The sequence below is a fragment of the Pipra filicauda genome, unplaced genomic scaffold (genome assembly GCF_003945595.2).
Source record: "Pipra filicauda isolate LSUMZ 115617 unplaced genomic scaffold, ASM394559v2 scaffold415_size613988_pilon, whole genome shotgun sequence".
Classification (NCBI taxonomy): domain Eukaryota; kingdom Metazoa; phylum Chordata; class Aves; order Passeriformes; family Pipridae; genus Pipra; species Pipra filicauda.
The window spans coordinates 234545-254860 of NW_024104549.1; the positions used below are offsets into that span (position 1 = coordinate 234545).

Consider the following 20316-nt stretch of genomic DNA (forward strand, 5'->3'; position numbering starts at 1 on the left):
AGTGTGCAATCCTGATGGATTTGTGAGGCAGCTGCCAGTCAGATCTCACAGAACAGGGGGGTTTGTTTGCTTTCTTTGCCCACGCAGGTACTTGGCACCGTTCCCTTCCCATGTGGTGAAAAACGACCACGTCAGGAAGTTCTTCAGCACTTCATCTCCCTCCCAGCAACTCCAGAGCTCAAGTGAGTTTAAATAAAGTTTCAAAATGAGTTTTTTGTACTGCTGTGCCTTTCATGAACTGATGCCATTTGTAACTCTGGTCCTTGTTTCTAGATCCTGGCAACCCCTCCCTGTATAAAGTGGGAACTACGCTGGGAACATCTGGAAGGTGAAGTATTTATCTTGTTTCCCACACTCATTCTCTCAAGAGGCAGTTTTCATTTTCTGCAACCAAGACACCCAAAAAATTTTAATCCAGACCACTATGAGGAACCAATAATGTGACTTCTTTTGCCACTTCCACATGGAAAAACTAAAAATTTCCACAGGATTATATTTAGGCTCCTTTACTTCTTTTTAATAACGCGAAGCTGAACCACACCATTCTCTCTAAACATTTGTTAAATCACAGAGAGGTAAAAGAATATAAAATATCTGTGATTATTGAAGGAAAACTCTGCTGAAGCTGAAGATCAGCTTTGCTCTGCCAGAACTGCCCTGTTTTTAGTGTGCCATGGAACAGGGTGGGTGCAAACCTTGGATCCAAAGGGGCAGTTTTACCAGAATCCCGATTCCTTTGGCTGCAGCAGCTGAACTCTGGGTGACACAGATTATCCAAAGTGCTAAATCCAGTCTTGTTCCCGTTTTTCAGACCTATCTGTGGAGTAGCTGGAATTCAGTCCTCGCAGAACCACGTCCAGCACTCGGCCTCTGCTCCTGTTGCTCTGCCCCACTGCTCCCACTCCGGAGGCGCCGGCTCCTCGCTGGCCTATCGCTCCCAGATGGACACCTCCTCCTCATCCATGCTGATGTCTTCCAGCCCACAGACCCCCCAGACACAGGAGCAAAACGGGATCCTAGACTGGCTCAGGAAACTGCGCTTGCACAAGTATTATCCTGTCTTCAAACAGCTCACCATGGAGAAGGTAGGGCAGGAAATCAGGGAAAGGCAGCCAGCTTTTAAATTATCCTGAGGTTCTCTAGGCTGGAAACATCTGCACTGAGAATCACTCAAGTTTTTGGCACGTGCTGGGAAGGTTTTCACTCCCTTAAAGCAATTGATGAAAACCTTCTTTCTATTTTCACTGTGTTGTATCCGGGCTGGGGTTGTCCGACAGCTGCCGCCTGTTCCAGGATCCCACACTGAATGCTTGGAGATCCAGCTTGGATGCTGCCTTAGGAGCTGTTCTGGTGCTCCCTGGTCATCCCTTAGATGTGCAGGAGACAGCTAAATTTGTTGATTTTTTTTATTTCTGCTTCTTGATTGACTTTTCTCCCAAAATATTTGATTATCCTTAATTCTAAAAAAATAGATTCACACAGACTTCTGGCGTGAACGTGTGTGTGAGTGGGTTTTGTTTGCTGCAGAAATTCTCGTGGAAAAATCATCTCTTATGTATTTGCATTGTAGAAGTCACAAATAATACCTGTGTGTGCTGGGTTTCATCTAAACAGAATATTTTACAGCATTTCCTCAGCTCCATCGGGGAAATTCCTTGTCCTCTGTTTTTTGGCCTCGAGCGCCCTCCAGTGGAGTGAGGACTTGGCTTGAGCCTGGGAGGGCTTTGTGCTGGTTATAGGATATTTTCTGCATTTAATTCTAATCTTTTCCCAGAGTCTTCTGATTTGATTTTCTTCATTATATGAAGGGGAATATATAGGGGGTTTTTCTTTAATAAAGTAGCAAAACTACATATTCTAGTATGTTTTTTAAAAACAATTATTATTATTATTATCCACACTTTCCTAGCTTTTAGTTTTAATTATATTACAATACAAATGTCTATATTTTGTTTTCATATTCTATCTCTATATGTTATTATAAAATTTATTGGAGTATTATAAATTATAAAATCTTTTGGAGTAAATTTTCCAATTAGACTGATGAGACAACTATACTTTGTGGTAAGTGACACGACTAGGAAAACTGGAGTAATTCTCTAAGAGAAACAGATGCTTAAATGAATAGATAGCACAAAGGTCTATTTTAATTTAATTCTCTTTTAATACATACATGAGTTACTTCATCTTTATTGTGACTGGTTCATAGAAGCACATACCTAATTACATTTAATCTACAGATATTCTTTCTTTCATGCCAGTCCCCCACACTTTTTTACACAGATTCTGTAATTGAAAACTGGAGTAGAGGGTTGCTTTGAATTAACGATGTTTAAAAATGGCTTTAAAGTTGCCTTTTGGAATTACTCCTCATTGAAAATAAGAATATTTCAGGCTGTAAAACTAAGCACATATTTTTTCTTTCCAAGTTTCTGAGTCTTACTGAGGAAGATCTGAATAAGTTTGAGTCCCTCACCATGGGAGCAAAGAAGAAGCTCAAGACCCAGCTGGAGTTGGAGAAGTAAGTGAGGGCGAGGGGAACCTTCTTTTTAAGGACATAAAATATTGAATGCAAGTTTTACTGTTTTACAGACCACAAAACCACCAGGATCCCCACATGTTGATGATGCTTCTTATCTTCCTTCCTATGCAGTTACTTTGAAAAACTCTTGAAAAGAGAACTTACCAGATAATATTTAGTACTTCTTGTTTTACTGCTGCCTCTTCAGGGTTGTGCTAAGGATAACCAGTTGTTTAAATAATCTACAAAAGATACATGTTGTTGGTTAGGTTTTTGTAAACTTGTATCATAGATATTGTAAAGGCCACGTAGATTTTGGGCTTCCCATCCACCTGAGGCTGATGGGAGCTGTAGGATTTGCAATCCCAGGGGATGCACAGTCAAAATCAGGGTGCCCAGCAGGACTTTTTGCTCGTAGGAACTGATGTGGATGGAGCACAGCTACTTTGGGAGCTGCCTCAGTGTCCCACAGTGACCTCAGGCAGCTGTCACAGCCCTTTGGGGAAACTGATACAACAACTTGTCCTGGCTTCTACAACTCCACTTAGAGGGAGGTGTTTATTCTGAAGCTACCACAGCTTCTTAAAAAGCAATTACAAATCCAAATCCAGGCCTGTTTATCAAAGCTCTGTGACAGCATTTTTCAGCAGTCTTAGTTTTTCCAGAGTGTGTTTGGAAAATGAAAACTTGGGACTGTGTTTGGCTTCTCTTTGGGTTTGGTGTGCACGGCTGGGTTTGGGATGTGCTGATGTAACATGTGATGGAATTTTAGAATTTAGTCACCCTTTGGTGATGTTTTGCCCTGTACAAATAAGAGCATTATTGTTGTAATCAGATGGCAGATAGTCCAAACCACACTGCTGGCAGTTATGGTCAGGATTGATGTGATTTCCAAATGTTTCCATTTGAAATGAGCATAACATTCAGTGGATTGTTTAATGGGCTCTGTGTGCTTCGTTTTCATTCAGAAATGGATTTATTTATTGTTGTGCTTTAGCCAGTTTCTGTTTCTTCATACTTTTCTCCATCTCCCTGTAGAGAAAAATCTGAGAAACGGTGCCTAAACCCCTCAACACCTTCGTCAGTGACCAGCAGTGGAGTGGCAAGGGTTCCCCCCACTTCCCACGTGGGGCCTATCCAGAGTATCCGAGGCAACCATGCTGCAGGTAAGAGGAGTAGAGGACACTGCTGTGCTCTCGGGGCTCAGCTGTCCATGCTCAAGATCAAGCTCCTTCTTGTGCTGCTTTTCCACCAAGCTGTACCTTCCAAAATGCCTTTGACTTAATAGGAAGCAAGCAAAAAGTCCAGTTTCTGTGAATATGGAGGGCAATAAAAAGTAGTTCCCTCTTCATGGCTCCCGTGGGAATGGCCAATGCTCTGGTCAGACTGTTCTGCCTCCATGTGTGTCCCCGTAAATCCTGAGCATCCCTATGTGTTGGTGTCCCAGGACAGCTGTCACGAGGTCCTCTCCGGTGGGTGTTACCCCTCGTGTTCCCACTCCCTTTCCCTGCAGAGCTGCGAGTGGATGTGGACCAACCAGCCCACCCCCTGCCCCGGGAGGGCAGCTCCTCCGAGTACTCCAGCTCCTCCTCCAGCCCCATGGGGATCCAGACGCGGGAGGAGAGCTCGGACAGCGCCGAGGAGAACGAGAGACGTAAGCAGAGCCCCCCAGCGCGGTGCCCGTGCCCTGCCCAGGGCTGCTCTCACAGCTCTTGTGTCCCCAGGGCTGGAGATCCACCTGGACGGCTCTGAGAAGGAGAAGCCGGTGATGCTGCTGAACCATTTCCCCTCGAGCTCCGCCCGCCCCACGGCCCAGGTCCTGCCCGTGCAGAACGACGCCGGCTCCAGCCCGTCCAGCCACCACGCCCTGCCCATGCAGATGATGGCAGCGGCCCCCACACACATCCCACCCATCCGAATGCTCAGCTCCGTGCACAAATCCGACCGTGGCAGCGCAGACATGAAGCTGCTCTCGTCGTCTGTGCACTCGCTTTTGTCTTTGGAAGAAAGGAATAAAGTTCCTTCTGGATCGAGGGGCAGCATAAAGATGGAAAAGAGCTTTGGGAATACAGTGGTCGATGTCATGTCTGCGTCTTCTCCCCACCAGCCCCTGCAGGTGCTGTCGGGGGCCACTGAGAGCAGCTCACCCACCTCCACCATGAACTTTGGGCCTCGAACCAAAGTCGTCCATGCTTCCAGTCTGGACAGAGTGATCAAACCAGCTCAGCAGCCGGGACTCATAGTGGAAACGAGCACTGCTGCCACGGTAACATCCAGCACCGTCTTCCATGTGGCTCGTCCACCCATCAAACTCCTGGTGTCTTCGTCTCTTCCTACCGACTCTGCCATGGCCGGACAAACTTCCTGCTCCAGTAATATGCAAATCACGGTGTCCCCTGCAATAATCAACCCCCGGACTGCTCTGTACACAGCCAACACCAAAGTTGCCTTTTCTGCCATGAGCAGTGTGCCCGTGGCGCCCATGCAGGGCAGCTTCTGCGCCAACAGCAACGCGGCCTCCTCCAGCAGCCACCCGTCCCCGTCCTTCGCCACCATGGCCAACCTGCCCAGCTGCCCCGCACCCAGCTCCAGCCCCACGCTCTCCTCCGTCGCCGACAACAACTTCTACAGCAGCAGCAGCAGCAGTAGCAGCAGCAGCAGCAGCAGCAGCGGATCCACGGGAAGCATCCCGGTCCCCAACCAGAACCACCACCACCACCACCACCAGCAGCCGCCGCCACAGCCGCCTGGGTGCATGGTGTGCAGCTCCTGCGGCTGCAGCGGCAACTGCGGCTCCAGCGGCATGACCGTCAGCTACGCCAACTACTTCCAGCACCCCTTTTCAGGACCTTCCATGTTTACTTTCCCCTTCCTGCCCTTCAACCCCCTGTGTAGCAACGGCTACATCAACACGCAGCAGTACAACAGCAGCACCACGTTCCCCGTGGTGCACACGGCCTACAACAGCGGCCTGGCCCCCGACTCCGTCATGGCCGGACAGTCCACCTTCGCCATGCCCCCCATGCAGAACTTTATGGCGGGGACGGCCGGGGTGTACCAGGCACAGGGAATGATGGGCAACGGCAATGGTTCGAGCCACAAAAAAAACGGGAACCTCTCCTGTTACAACTGCGGGGCCAGCGGGCACAGAGCTCAGGACTGCAAACAGCCGCCCATGGATTTCAACAGACAAGGTGAAGGCAGGGTGTGGGTCACACAGAGAGGGGGATTTGGCCATAGGAGTGGGGCACGAGGGGTTCTGATGGCATCTCGAAATTTCCGACTTGAGTAAAAAATCTTGTTATTGAAAGCTGATGATGATCTGAGCTGTACTTGCTAAAGTTGCGACTGAATTTTGGACAGACCCGTCAGGCCTTGTTACAACCCCGGGTACTGTGGTGGGGGTTCCACCCATTTTTGGGAAGGGGAGAAGCATCCAGGGAGGAGGAGGGAGGGAGCTGCTGTGGACAGGTTGCAGCAGAATTGTTGCTCCTGTCATCCAGGTCAGCTTTGGTTATAATTGCAAGTTTCCCTGGAATTTTACAAACTGAATCCTCTGTTCCTTTTCCCTTCTTCCCCAAAATAATAACTTGTCTGAACAATTACTGTTCAAATACTCCTGAAGGTCCTGTTTGCTGCTATAATTATTTTATAGTGCATGTTGGTTCCCCAGTTACCACACAGGCTTTCCCAGGAGAGAGCTGAATCCTTAATTCTGGGTGGGAAAGAACTGAAACAGAAATGCTGCTTTGCCAAGAGTGCTTTTTAGTCCCGCTTTTCTTCTTGATTTTGATTGTCATACCATGTTGAGATAATTTGCAAGTGGTGTGGGCTTAAAAAATGAAATAGGAACTTTGAGGGGAGTGAACAGCACTTAGATTCCATGTGACATCATGTCTTATCTGTAGCCTTTGCCTGGTCTCATGCATTTAAACACTAGATGGTCTCATGCATTTAAACACTATAAATTATCTGAAGTGTCAGGTGTTGGGGCAGCAATTTACAGCAGCACTAAAAGGTAAATGAGTGGAATTCCTGTGGTGAATATTTTGATAGTGGCCAAGGGGAAGCAGAGCTGCTGCCTTGTCAGTCCTGACTGGGACAACTCCAGAAATGCAGCAGACTCTGATGTCTTTTTAAGCTGGATTTAGTTTCATTAATTAAATTTCCATTTAAACTTTCCCAAACTTCTCACAAGGGCCTGGAGGGACAGGACAAAGGAGAATGGCTTCCCACGGCCAGAAGGCAGGGTTAGATGGGATATTGGGAGGAAATCATTTCCTGTGAGGGTGGTGAGGCCCTGGCACAGGTTGGGCAGAGAAGCTGTGGCTGCCCCATCCCTGGAAGTGTCCAAGGCCAGGTTGGACGGGGCTTGGAGCAGCCTGGGATAGTGGAAGGTGTCTCTGCCCATGGCAGGGGGTGGAACTGGGTAATCTTTAAGGTCCCTTCATCCCAAACCATCCTGTGATTCTGTGTTTCCATGAAACAAATTTTTGCCAGCCCTAGAACTCCATCCAAGCCGTGTTCTGCTCCAGTACCACATTCCATGTCTAATAAGCAGCAGGTTGGTTTGGGAAGTTCTGAGAGGTAACAGATGTGGAAGGTTGATGTTTAATTCCTCTGTTCCTCTCCCCAGGTACGTTCAGGCTGAAATATGCTCCTCCCTCCGAAAGTCTGGACTCCACAGACTGATGTTTTCCCACCTGGCACAAAGATGCCAAAAGCCATGGAGAACGACGGAGATTGAACTGCAAAACTGAGACGTCCAGTTGCTGTTAAGATTAATGTATTTTTTAATCCAAAGGTGCTTTACTTTATTAGACTAGGTAGAAAATCTAGCTTAGGGGTGCATCCAACCCAGTTTTTATTGCCAAATTCGAGCTTGGATCTCGTTGGAACTCCTGACTACGTGTCCTCGGACCGATGCGTTCCGGACAGAGGGACAGATGGACGGGTGGATGGATGGCGGAGCTGTCCAGCTGCATTTCTGTTGCAAGTACAACATCCAATGTACATTTTTTAGCTGGAGAATGTTGCCATATGTGGACTTTCTGAGGTGAAACTTTTCCAGGGCAGCTCCGTTTGGAGGTGGAAGCTGGAGGAGGAAGGTAGGAGTGGCCAGAAGGACTTTGGCACCCCTGGGCTAGGTAAAATGTCTACTTTTTTTCAAAAGTGATCAGGCACTAATCTCTGGGATTTTTAAGGATTGCACTACAGAAGAATGTAAAACTCTTCAAGCTTTCTGCACTTTTAGCAGACAGTGTCACTCTGAGACCAGTGCAAGAGGCAAAGAAGTTCCAACCTTTACAAATTGGCACCAGCAGGCTTATGGGACTTAATTCCACAATAAAAATCCTAAAAAATCTCTCCTTTCCCTTCCAAAAGAACACACACGACAGTTTCGGTTCCTTCTGGAAACAAACTTGTGCTTCATTGTCTCACCTGTTACCATCTAGTGCTGGGTTCCCAGCACTGGAATAAACTTAGTTTCCAAGGGTCCAAGTCCCAGAGACTCCAGAGTCATAAAGGCTTCAAGGATATTTTCCTGTAATACACAAAACCTTTACGTCCTGTTACTGTACATAGGTCTCTTTCACAGAAACCTTATTATTCTGCTTTTGTAAATGAATTTTAAACCATCCTAAAAAAAAACAAACCAAGAACTCTGGCAGCAGAGTTTATAAGCTTTTGCTTTACTTTATATAAAAATACCCTTTGACTCCTACCCCAGGATTCAGAAGAGGTGGGAGTCAAACATGTAAAAGGTAGTAAAACTTCATTATTATCAAGACTTGGAAGGATTTCTTGTCGGCCTCCTTCGTTGCAGTAGGTTGTAGATGAGTAGCTTTGGTGTTAAACTACTTAGTCCATCATTTGTGGGTGACAAATCTAAATTAGGACTCGAGAGGAAGCCAAACCCATCTCGAACTGCTAATTTGAAACACTTTGGTCCTGTCTGGTTGAAAGAAGATCCTAATCCTCATGGCTCCCGCCGGGAATTTGATGGCATTAAATGGGTGAGGCCTTCTCTTTAAAAATGCCTGACAGAGATATTTGCATCCTGTAATTTGGGAGACACCTTTAAAGTCTGAAGCCTTGTTTACACTTGGAGGTATTCCTTACACTCTTCTAAACCACAGCAGGATGAATCCATAGGATTTGTAGTGGCGCAGTGACTCTCACTCGGGAAGTCTTCTCGGAGCAGGAGGGTTTGGAGCGGTGCAGAGACGGGGCTGTGTGAGGGGGGTGAGAGTTCAGACCTCCTTGGGCCATGGTCATAGGAAAGGAACGTTCTGGGCCATCCTTGTGTCCCACTCTCTCCGAGGGCGGTCTCAGCCTCGCCGGGAAGGCAGGTGGGATCATGAGCGTCGGGAGAGGCACGGGAACGTGGGGTGGGCAGAACCCACACTTGGCCCAGAGAGGGACCTGCAGCTCACAGCTTGGGGGAACCCCAAACCTAAATTTGCAGAACAGTTGGTTTAAACAAAAAAAAAAAAAGTTAATTGTTATTGCTATGCAATGAGAACCCCCTGATTTATGTATTCCCAGCCCAGCTCACGCTCCCTGTTGGCTCTGCCTGCATTCGAGGACGTTCCCTGTGTTCCCCTGAACAACCTTCAGACCTACAACACTAAAGGGATGAAAACTGACAATGCAATTTACTTTGCCTTAATGAGCTCGAGACAATGGTAGGAACAGTCTGTCCCACTGCATCACGCCTGAGGAAATGTGCAGTTCCATGTTTACGATGTGCAGCTTTGAGGGTCTCTCCAGTGGCCTGGAACATGTGCTGAAAGCCAAACTTAACGTTGTTATTATTTTTTTCACTTTTTTTAAACAGTATTTTGAAATTGTATTTAAAGAAACTGTATTTCAACACACATGTGAGTGTTAAAAACCCTCTTGAAACAGCAAAAAAACAACAGCAAAAAAAAAAAAAAAAAGGTCATTTCTGTACCGGTTGTGTTTTGTTTTACTGCCCAAGGCCGGGCACAGTCGCGTCTGAGATTCATCACAGAGTTGAAATCATATCAAAAGGACTGTAGAACTGAACTTCTGTCCAGCAAACTGTTTCATTCCTTTCTCCAGAGCTTTTTTTAGGTTCATTTCCTTTGTGTAGAGTTAAGGCTGATGTTTCCAGCAAACTGTTTCATTCCTTCCTTTGGGATTGTTTCCTTTGTGTAAAGTTAAGGCTGATGTTTCTTCAAGTGGCTCATGGGTGTGTTTGGGTTACACTTTGGAACGGTTGGGTCTGGTTTTAGAGTAAGTTCAAATCCAGAAGTACCTGGAGGCAACACGAGTGTCAGAGGGAGAAGTCTGGTGAGCCAGCAGCAACCTCAGAGCCTTCCCTAAATCCCAGCGAGTTGTGGCTTCAGACCTGCCAGTGAACACCCTTCACTTTGTACCCAGAACAACCAAAGTTGGTAAGTCTGAACAGAGCACCTTAGTTCCATAAAATAATCCTTAAACTGTTCTTAAAAGGCACAAATCCGTCTTTTTTACCCTAAAAAGCAAGGCAGTTTGGTTTGGAATAGTAGTTCCAGCTGCCCTGCCTGAAGGAACCAGTTCTTAAACCCTATTTTTGTACATTGAAAGATGGTGATTTCAAGGAATGTTACTTAGTCCTATCTTTGTCCTACATATATAAAAAGAATTAGTTCTCCAAATGGATTTCACTGTGGAATAGGAATGATTTTTCAGTGTGAGAGGGAAAGGAATCCCCAGTCATCTCCCTGCAGGGAGGTGAGAAGTCAGCGAGCAGCCTTTCCCAGGGGAGAGAGCGGCGTGCAGTGCAGTTTCAGCTGCATTTTCCATTTGCTGATGGAAGGACTCGAAATAGGATGGAATTTTCAGCAAACTCCTCCCCACCCTGCAAATGAAGCATTGATGAATATGCCAGGCTCTGCCCCAGCAGCGGGAGAGGAAGGAGGGAACTAAGGTATCGGTCAGAGGGTTCCACCCTTCTTTTATTTAAAATTACATTTAAACTGTTACTGAAATTTCTGTGTTTATCAGAACTGGTTTTATTCAAACCAGCTCTGTCACACTCAGCTTTTTGTGAAACCTTTTCATACCACGGTCATTAAATCTTGGCAAATGAAGCGCCAGACTTCTGAAAATATCAGTCCAGCACCAGACTTTGGCTGTCCCCCCAAATTCCGATTCCTCGCTGGCCGGTTCCGTGTGGAGTTGCCCTGGGATGAACTGGGCTGTGGTACTGGCAGAGCAACGCTCCTCCCCAAAATCCAACTGCCCTCAGCTGTGCGAGCTGTGTGTGCTGGAGGGCCCAGGGTAGTCTGAACACCTGTTAAATGGGAGGACTGTGGGCAAATCTGGACAAAAATCCACGTAACGGAACTTTTGTGAGAGTAGAAATCACTTTGGCTGGTTGAGGCCCCACAGCTCTTGTAATAAACTCTTGGAATTACCCGTTTGCTCCCTTAAATTTTCCTGTTGTATGCAAGAACCGTGTTGGTACTGAAGCAGAAAGCAAATCCCTTGTGTTTTCAAGTGCAGATTAACAGCTTCTCTTGGACATAACTTTCCATTAGGAATGAAGGAAATTCCTGCTCCATTTGAGCCATTTCTTTTACTTCGATCACTTCTAGTATTACAAAATTCTGCATGTAACTTTATAAATATTTTAAATAGTTTTGTAAATATTTAATATTCAGCTAATTTGATTTTGAATTGTAAATGTCCAGTATTCTGGTATTGGGATTTTTATGTTTTATTATACTTTGTTAAAAGTTAAATTGTACATTTTTAGAATGTTTTTATCTGAGTAAATTTAATGTATGGAAAATAAAGAGTTAAACAGAATCCCTTGGCATTGGTTTTCATTTAGAGGGGATTCAGCTGTGTGGGGGCTTCTCCAGCTTGGCGATTAGGGAATTATTTTTCATTCCTTTTATTATTTTGCTGTCCCTGCTTTTCAGAAAGTTCTAGGAATAACCACGCAAGCCATAATTAAGTTGGGATGTAATCCATCCATATCAGCACTGTATTAATTTTAAAAAAGCAACATTTGTACAGGAATATCAGTCGATCACGTCGTAATTACAAGTACGGTCAGTTATGAGTTAAACAAGTTCTTACACGAACAGAACTAAACAGAGAACAAGCTGCATCGAAAAGTTTACGTCGGAGTAAAAACACAAAGGACAATAAAAAATGGGCAGTAGGCCCTGGGAAGGAGATGCATGCAAAGAGGTGGAGTAGGTACAACGTGTAGTAGGTACAACGTGTACACTTGGTGAGTGCCAGACGCAGTAGTATTGCTTCTCTCCCCCGTTAGAGTACGTGAGCTCCCAGTGACACACGAGTTAGTGCACACACACCGGATACACCGGGAATCTCATCCCGCTACGCTTCACTTGACAACGACTAGAGGAAAACACAGGTTTGTCCTACGGGATAACTCTCCTCTGCACAGCCTGCTCCCTGCTCAAGGAACACCCAGAGCTTCCCAACCCGGTGCGAGTGGCAGGAGGCTCCAGTGATGCCCAAATTCATTTGTTCAGCTCTCGACAGTGACTCCCGGGCCTGAGCTGCTTCTCCCTGACCCCCAGGCAAGGGAATGGCAAACCTCCAGGCTGGGGGGGAATGATCATATGGATCACTGGAAGCCAGCTCAGATGAACAGTGGTGGTTCACTGAACACACAGGGATTGGAAATTTGTAACAGACTGGAGTTTATTTCAAAGTTACCTGTCCAGCTGTGTATTTTACAATTAGACACTTCCTAAAACTACAATAAAGCTGTGGTGTTTGGTATGAGTATTCCAGAAACTGGCACCGCCCCAAGTGTGCGGTGCCCAAAAACCGGAGACACAAAGAGTTGTCCTCCCCCAGCTCACCCCAAGCACTTGCCTCAACTCCCTGCAGCACGAGTCTGAAGGAGCTGCAGAAGACAAAGCTCCCCTTTGGAACATTAAAATGCATTTGCTCTCATGAGAAACCTTCCCATTTGAAAAAAAAAATAAATTTAAGGAATCATAGGGAGATTTTGCAGCAAACTCCCAGGAAACACTTTAGCTCCTCCCTGGTGCCTGTTTGCTTGTTAAAAGTCAATCGAGTGTCCCTTTCTCTGCAATTGTCACATGCACAATTGGGCTCCTTTCGGCAGGTCCGGAAATGGAAATGTGCCTGTGTGGAGTATTATTAACAGCAGGTTTCAAAGCTGGAGGTGCTCGTCTGTACTGTTTAATAGTCACAAACAAGGCAAGGTGAGATGAGACACCTGCTAAAGCAAGACTATGCTAAAGGACTGAGAGCGTAGGTGACATCCGGTTCTTTCCCTGGGGGGTGTGTGGGGAAGAGTGGGGGTGATGGCCAAGGGTCAACCAAAATCCTAGGCTAGCAGCCACTCCTAGGTGTGTCCTAGGCGGAAGGTCGCGCTCCAAAGGTCTCCTGGGAGGCGTACACCATGTACAGGAACCCGTCCTCGTCCTTCTCGCTCTCGTACACTTCGGAGATGGGCGTGGAGACGCTCACCATGCTGTGTCCGTTCACCAGCAGGAAGAAGGCCTGGTTGGAGTTCAGCTGCAGGCGTCGCCTGGGAAAGGGGGATGAGGGGGAAGGAGTGGGACAGTGAGCATTTCCACTCGCCTTAACAAAGGACAGTCCTCTGACACTGACAGCGGCAAGGTCATCCCATGGAATTGTAGATTCAGGGAATGCTTTGGGTTGGAACGACCTTAAAGCTCATCCGGTTCTACCCTTCCACGCCTTTCCCTAGATGTTCCCACCCAGCCCTGCCCCTGCAGGAGGAATTTGCTGCCCACCCCAAAGCTCTACTAAATTCATCCACTAAATCCAGTCAGGCATATCCACTGACAGAGCCCTTACTCATGGGAAAAGTGATGTTCCACAAGGGCATTGAACTGGAGGGACAAGGAACAGGCACTCCTGGCCCAGGTGATCCCAGTACAACCAGCAAACATGCTGCAGGACCTCTGGCTTGCAGCTCAACAGCATCTCACTGGGATGAAACTCAGAGATGCGTGGGAAGATGGGGAGGGAGGATGGGCAGAGTTTCCTTGCAAAACCCTGGGAAACTTTTAAATTAACTCACTTTGCCACCAGCTCTGTAACAGCCTGAGTTTAACCTTGGAGCATCTTGCTCCCTCTTCTCCTCCCTCCCAGGAGAAGCATCGTGGGAAGGGCAGAGAGCAACAGGCTGCACAGACTGCCTGGCACAGTGAGCAGCTCATTTTTGGGTTTCCCTTGGATTGATCATTCCAGCTGGGGGGAAATGAGTATTTCTGCTAAACTGCCTCCTGGAGAGCAGGTTTGCAGAGAGGGGCTCTCTTACCACTTGATTAACCCAGTGAGCAAGAGGAAATAGGGCATGTGGAGCTGCAACCAGAGAAAGGAGGAAAGAACAAATCAAAAGAGCTTCCTGCTGCTTCCACTCGCTGCTGAGAGGCAGCAGCAGCTGGAAACAAGGATTTATTTAGCTTCCAGCCACAGCCCTGGACAGGGACTCTTCCAAAACCAGGCTCTAATCACTCCAGAGACAGCAGGCTGAGGAAAGGCAGCAGCTTTCCAAGGGCTGGGAAGGACAGGCTTTGCTGTGCACCACTGGAGCTGGCTGAGGCCCAAGTCTAGCTGGTACCAAGTTATCTATTAACAGTAAAGCCAAAGGAAAAAGGTGGGAAAATCCTTCAGCTTGCAGTTAACCTCTTTGCCCAGGGCCTTTCATGTTCCTGAGAAATTGTAGAAGACTCGAGCAAACTGGTTCCTGCCTCCAAAACCCCATTTCCCTTTCTTACTCATGTAGGAGCTGGGATTTGGTTGTGACAGTTTGTGTTTGGACACCCTGGACAACTCCCAGTTTTCCTAGCCTGTGGCCTCCACAAACCAGCTCCTGCTACACCATGACCAACATAAAACCCCTGATTTTCTGCTCACTTCCCAGTTACCACTGGAGAACTCCTGATCCAACAGTCCTGCTGAGCCAGCAGAAATGCACTTTACCAGAACTTCTGACCACAATTCTGACCACACAACTTCCACATCGAGACTGTTTCCCTTTGCCTTTCCTGTAAGCTGAACTCAAGCCACTCTGTGCAAACAGCCAGGGCAGAAAGACTGGCCTCAGTGGGTGTTTTCCAGGCCTCAGCGCTGTCCCTGAGGGAAGCCTCCTTTCCCAAAGGATGCCAACAGCATCCCTAAGCAGCTTTGGCTTCGAGCCCAAACTCCCCTTCCCAGTGGGTGGGAAGAGGCAGGCACTCCAGAGGGGGACTCCATGGCAGAACACTGAGAAAGCATCCCAAAATAGCCAAGCAGGAAGTGCTGGAGCCCTGGGCCAGAAGCACCCATGTTAGAGAGGGATTCACAGCCCCAGACTCCCTCCTACAGCTCTGGGAACCAGTTATTTCTCTTGGAAGCAGACTAACAGCTCAGCTCTTTTCAGAGTGGGTTTTTTCCAGCAAAGCTAAAGGAAAAGCACCTTCTCCTGGATTTGTCCTAGTGCTCAGTAGATGGATTTTCCATTTAGAGTTCCCAAATGCATACACCTGGTGGGGAATTCACAGAGCATCCCAGTGCAGTTCCCACTGAAATCCGAGCATACTACCTGATAATTTTGATTAGCTCGCTCATGTTGACATGATCCGGCACCAGGAACTTGGTCTTATCCAAAACTGGAAGCTGCTTTTCTCCCTTGTACCTTTCAATGATCACCTAAGAGGAAACACAGAAAGAAAGGAGCAGATGTGAAAGGCAGGAACAGTGTCTGGTGCCCTCATCTCCCCCCTCCAAGCTCCGTCTCCCTTCGTTTGTGAATGCGGCATCTCAAATCTGAAAAGGAACAATTAACAATTAGACTCCATGATCTTAAAGGTCTTTTCTAATGTAAACAATTTATGTTCCTATGATAATTAAATTATCTTCATGTGCTCCTCTGTTCTGTTTGCAAGAGTCATTGCATGGAGAGGTAGCACACAGGCATTTTACAGCACACTTCCCCAGCTTCAGTGCAGCTTTAGAACAGTTCCCTTCCTGGAATCATTTAATCCAGCACTGAATTACCCAGCAACAAGGAAATCCAAGGAAAGATCAAGCCCACTTCGCTCTAACACAATGCAGTGGCTGACCAGGGGAAGTCTGCCAGCTGAAGCAGTTTTCCCTAGGATTTCTCCAGTTTCAGGCCATGTCTAAGAACTGCACCTCCAGATGACTCTGCTATTCCATTCACCTTCCATGGTTACTCTAATGCATGAGAAAAAGCTACTTTTGAAGGGTATAAGCCCTCAAATCCCCAAATCAGGGAGAGAATTTCCTCAAGAGAGCATGTTTAGGAACCAGTAATTCTGTCAGGATTGTTATGCAGTAACCACTTAATTCAGAGAAACTGCAGATTTCCCAATTTAAGGAACACCCTGCCCAGCAACTGAATGTAGTTCCCGCTTTTGAGAAATGATCTCAGGATTCGTGTGCTCCTGTTTCCACAGCCACGTGGGGTTTGTTGGTTTTAAATCAACAGCAGCTACGTGACACCAGTCATTTGGACCCTTTCCATGCTCATGGGGTCTGGCTGTGTTGATATTAAAAAGTTGCACAGGTGAAGAGACACTGAGCCAATTTACTTATATCAGAGAAAGATCCTTACATCAGTTTAAATAAATGCTGGCTCATTCTGGAAAACAAAACCACACTATTTTTAAGAAGTTAGACCATAACCAATAGATATTTCCAACAGCAGAATGAAGGATGTTGACAGCACAGGAGGGATTTACTATCTAGGGTGACATTGCCATCTTATCTCATCCAGAACTGCTAATGACAATAACGAGGCAGTGACTGGCCCAGCAAGGCTCCAGGGATGCCAGCAGGCCCCTGGGATAGCTGGGAGTTTGCATCACCACATCTCCAGCAAGTTCCTCAGGTACCTTGGAATTTTTGCTTGTAATCTGTGCAACTTGTAATCTGTGCAATTTTAACTCCGTGGCTGAGCTAAAATGAGAGTCTTGCCATAAATCAACAGCTTTCAATCTGTGGTCAGAGTTGGGGACTTTGGCCAAGTGGGCTGTGAAAGGTGAGTAAAAAAGCAATTTTGGTCAGGAAACAGATTTGTTAGGAAAGTGCCTTTTGGGAAAATAAAACATTCCAAAAAAGTCAGAAAATCTCTGCTATAAAGTACTACTTGTTCCCCTGCCCAAGTGCACAGCAAAGCAGCAGCGACAGCTCCGAAGTGAAGGAGTTTGGAGCCAAAGGAAAGCTGGAAACCTTTTGGTTTCTGTTTCCACAACGGCTCCTGTCAGTGAACTTGCTCAGGGACCGTGGACAGTTTGCAGCAGTTGGTTCACAGGAGACTTTCCACACACAGGGATCACCAGCTCTCACCACAGAGCCAAAGGCTGAGGGTCCAGTTAAGTTCTCTCTGCTGAACAACTCATCAGTGACAGAATCCATGCCTTCTGCTTCATGATATGCTTTGCATTTTTAACTTTGAGGATGCCATAAAGAAAACACAAATTCAGTCATTTGGAGCTGACCAGCTAAAGAGTGACAAGGTGAGAGCTGATGTCCAATGTGAGGAGAGCTGGAGGAGTTTGACAGCCCAGCAGCATTCCTGGAGACCTCAAGCACAGCCCCATTTCCCAGAAGAAAAGCATTTCTGTCCTTCTCAACACAGACTGCTGATCAAATCCATATCTGGCTTGATATTTCTGTGTATTCTTCTTGATGAATCTGTGCAGACTCTTCTTTTGGAGAAGAAAACCACTGAGAGAGAAGAGCTGAGCACTCAGGAGGATTTCAGAGCTCAGCTGGGGTGTGGTTTTCTACAACACAAAACTGTAACACACCGGAAACCCCCTCCCCCCCTCCCCAGCGAGCACCTTGTTCCACCACACTGGCTGCTGTCTACTCCTCTGAGAACGTCCCTGAAACCCAGGCTTAACCACCCTGAACAGCCACATTTTCATTTGGTCTCCTCAGGACAGCCTTTTCCAACTGCTAAAAAGAACATGAGACTGAAAACTGAAGTGAAAAATAGAAAAGAACTGAACTTACTGGTATTTTAGTTGGATGCTGATCTCGAATCAGTCGTACATCTTCCACTCTTTGCTCTGCAAGAGATTTAAAAAAAAAAAAATCTGTTTAAGCATTCAGTTAATGCTGTTATTCCCTATTTCCTCAGCACTGAAGAGAGGGACTGCATGTCAGGAAAACCCAGAAGAGGAAATTCAGGCAAAGCAGTTTCCAAATGGGACAGTGCTGTCAGGAATACAACCTCTCCTGTGACAGCTGATCCTCTACTCTTTAACCCAAAGTGACAAGCTTTGTGTGCACCTGCCTGGCACTCCTAGAAAGTGTTAAAAGAGGTTGTTTCCTCCCCAGTCCCCTCACTTTCTGCTCACTGAGGCAGATATTTCACCTCATAAATTTATGGCCTCAAGTTACACCACCCAAGTTAACGCCTAAATACCCTGTGCTATTTCTGTGAGATCCCAGAAGAGGAAATGGTCAACAATTATCCGAGTCCCAGGACTGGCCGAAGCCTGGCTGGGTCAGCTGTCACCGTGTACTCTCGTGTTACTGAATTCCAGGTTTTATTTTGACTGTGCCACACCCATTGTTGCAGGAGCTGCTGGAGGTCCTGGGGTACCTGGACATTTTGCCCCTCTCTGTGCCAGTTATCAGGATAAAGTTCACCTCTCCTCAGATAGAAATATTAATAGAACAGATATCATGAACCAGGCTAAAGTACACGAGGCAGAGTAAACAGGCCAGCTGCTTTCAGAGGCTGCTGCATATCCCCTGCCTACTTTCAGATTCAGTGAACTCAATTTTAACCCCTTTGGTTGTTTTCAGTGGGACAGGGCTTTCCAGGCCATCTCCATGTTACAAACAGCTCTCAGAGAGATGATTTACTGTTGCATCACGGCTCTAACACACACCTGCCTAGGGAGAGGTGCCACTCAGGGCAGAGAAGCACTTAGCCCAGCTCCCTGCTGGAATGCTAATGGCAGGACACTGCCCGTCCCGTCACTCAGCAACATCATCACTCAGTCTCCATTAGTCCATGTTTGTGTCCATGGAATACATCCGTGTGCCTTCTCACGAGGAAATGCAACTCATGTGAATCATGGTTTGAAGGTGGAGGTGAATCAAGCAGAACTAAGGCAAGGAGCATGCAAAGCCTTCACCTGAAAGCCACCCTGCCCCACATCCCACATTCAGAGCCACGCTCCCACAGCCCAGCAGGAACATTTCAAGGGCAGAGATTTCTACCTCATTAAAATACTTTTTAAGATTAACCAGAAACACAAGAGATACGGGGAGTGAGTGAAACCAACCATCAACCTGGCAAGCGCAGAGAGGTCGGACTAACTTCTCAGCTGAAACAGGTTTGGTCCTGGCAATGTTATTTAGCAGAACTCCTGGGAGGAGGAGGGACATAAACCGGACAAATCACGGAGATTATTGTATGCGGCATGTTCAAAATCAGGCCTCAGTCAGCCACAGATAAACACTGTTCTCTGACGACATTAGTTGCAGTGGCAACTGCTTGGCTGCCATCCTAGCTGAACTTAATACCTGCCACAGAGGCTGCTGACAGGCGATGGGGTCAACAACAGTTTTGGAAGGCTCCAAAAAAGGGGGCAGCATAAACGCAGACTTTGTTAGATCAAAATTCTCCCCGCTTCAATGCAGCATTTACAGCACAGCAAAGGCAAGGGTGGGCACATCACAAAGCTCTCTTAAGCAGCTTGACTTTAACCCAAAGGCAGAAAGAAAGGAAAATCTGGATCAATTACTTCCACCAATTCCATCTCACGTACGGGATTTCGTAGTTGATGCAGAAATAGGTTACGCTGCCAGTTCTCGTTACCCTCGGAGCGCTCCAGCCTACCTTACTGACACACATGAGCAATACCGAGCCCTCCGACTGCTCTGGGCCCATCCCGAGCACACACACGAGCCTTGGCACCGCTCTAATCAAGGCTGTTCCTTCTCGAAAGGGACTAATCTCATTTTCCCAGCCATCATTACACAGCTCTTTTCGATGCCTTGCTGGTTTTCAGTAACCACGCAGAGACAGGAGCCCCACGCCCCAGTCCCCTCGCAGCTCCCCGGGTACAGAATTCCTCATCCCGCGCCAGCACCGACTGCGAGCGGAGCTTTAATTCCGCTGCCACTGGCGCAGAGGCCGCCGGACACTGAGCAGACACCGGAGGGAAGGGCAGGCCCAGCTCCTGGCACACACACCAGGGATGTTTCCAGGCTCCTGGGAGTTTTGCAGTCGACAGTGGATGAGGTGCTGAAGAGCTCTCCCCACGCCAAGCTCAGAGCTCACCCCGGCACGGCACCGCTGCCACCGCACACCCCGCTCAACCCCCGACAGCCCGAACCCCCCCGGCCCCAACTGCCGGGGTGCCCGCGGGGTAAACAAGCCGCGGAGGCTGGGCCGGGGTTTGATTCCGTCTCAGCCCCGAGTAGGCCGGGACACCGGGGCGGCACCGGGCCCGCTGTCAGTAGGGGCTGCCCGGGGATCTCCCCCCGCCATCGAGCCCCCTCCCCCCCCCGCCGCTCCCCCCCCCCCGCAGCCAGCGCCGCCCCCGCAGCCCGGCCGGGCCGGAGCGGGCCTTTCCCCCCGCGCTCCCCGCCGCGTCCCTCCCCCGGGGCGCTCACCGAAGGTGCGGCGCTGCTTGAAGCTCTTCTCCGAGGGCATGGCGGCGGCGGCTCGGCTCGGCGCGGCCCGGCGGTGGCTCTGCGCGGCGGCAGCGACACCTCCGAGTGCCGGCGCCCGCCCCCCGCCGCCGCCACGGCCGCCCGGCCGT

General features: G+C 47.9%; 2 protein-coding genes across 2 annotated transcripts in view; one reads left to right on the top strand and one right to left on the bottom strand.

The window, feature by feature from the left end:
- The window catches only part of ZCCHC14 (zinc finger CCHC-type containing 14), a 53357-nt gene extending 42013 nt beyond the window's left edge, over positions 1-11344 (top strand). Inside the window, exons 6-13 of the mRNA XM_027737879.2 lie at positions 88-182; positions 274-328; positions 812-1085; positions 2430-2521; positions 3560-3687; positions 4035-4175; positions 4246-5715; positions 7158-11344. Of these exons, the coding sequence (XP_027593680.1) occupies positions 88-182; positions 274-328; positions 812-1085; positions 2430-2521; positions 3560-3687; positions 4035-4175; positions 4246-5715; positions 7158-7213 (2311 nt within the window). The 3' untranslated portion in view covers positions 7214-11344. The remainder of the gene's footprint in view (positions 1-87; positions 183-273; positions 329-811; positions 1086-2429; positions 2522-3559; positions 3688-4034; positions 4176-4245; positions 5716-7157) is intronic.
- Positions 11345-11491: 147 nt separating this feature from the next.
- On the bottom strand, positions 11492-20316 carry MAP1LC3B (microtubule associated protein 1 light chain 3 beta). The gene is made up of 4 exons (XM_027737881.1): positions 20168-20316; positions 17546-17601; positions 15105-15211; positions 11492-13079 (listed from the first exon to the last, which is right to left on the bottom strand). The coding sequence occupies exons 1-4, from the start codon at positions 20205-20207 to the stop codon at positions 12905-12907; spliced, it is 378 nt and encodes a 125-aa protein (XP_027593682.1). The 5' UTR covers positions 20208-20316; the 3' UTR covers positions 11492-12904.

Bases quoted from the DNA above. Each gene is read 5' to 3' on its own strand.
- MAP1LC3B (XM_027737881.1), bottom strand. From the start codon at position 20,207: ATGCCCTCGGAGAAGAGCTTCAAGCAGCGCCGCACCTTCG. The intron at 15,212-17,545 runs GTAAGTTCAGTT...GTTTCCTCTTAG, and splicing joins AGCATCCAACTAAAATACCA to GTGATCATTGAAAGGTACAA. The intron at 13,080-15,104 runs GTAGTATGCTCG...CCCCTTTCCCAG, and splicing joins GAGCTAATCAAAATTATCAG to GCGACGCCTGCAGCTGAACT.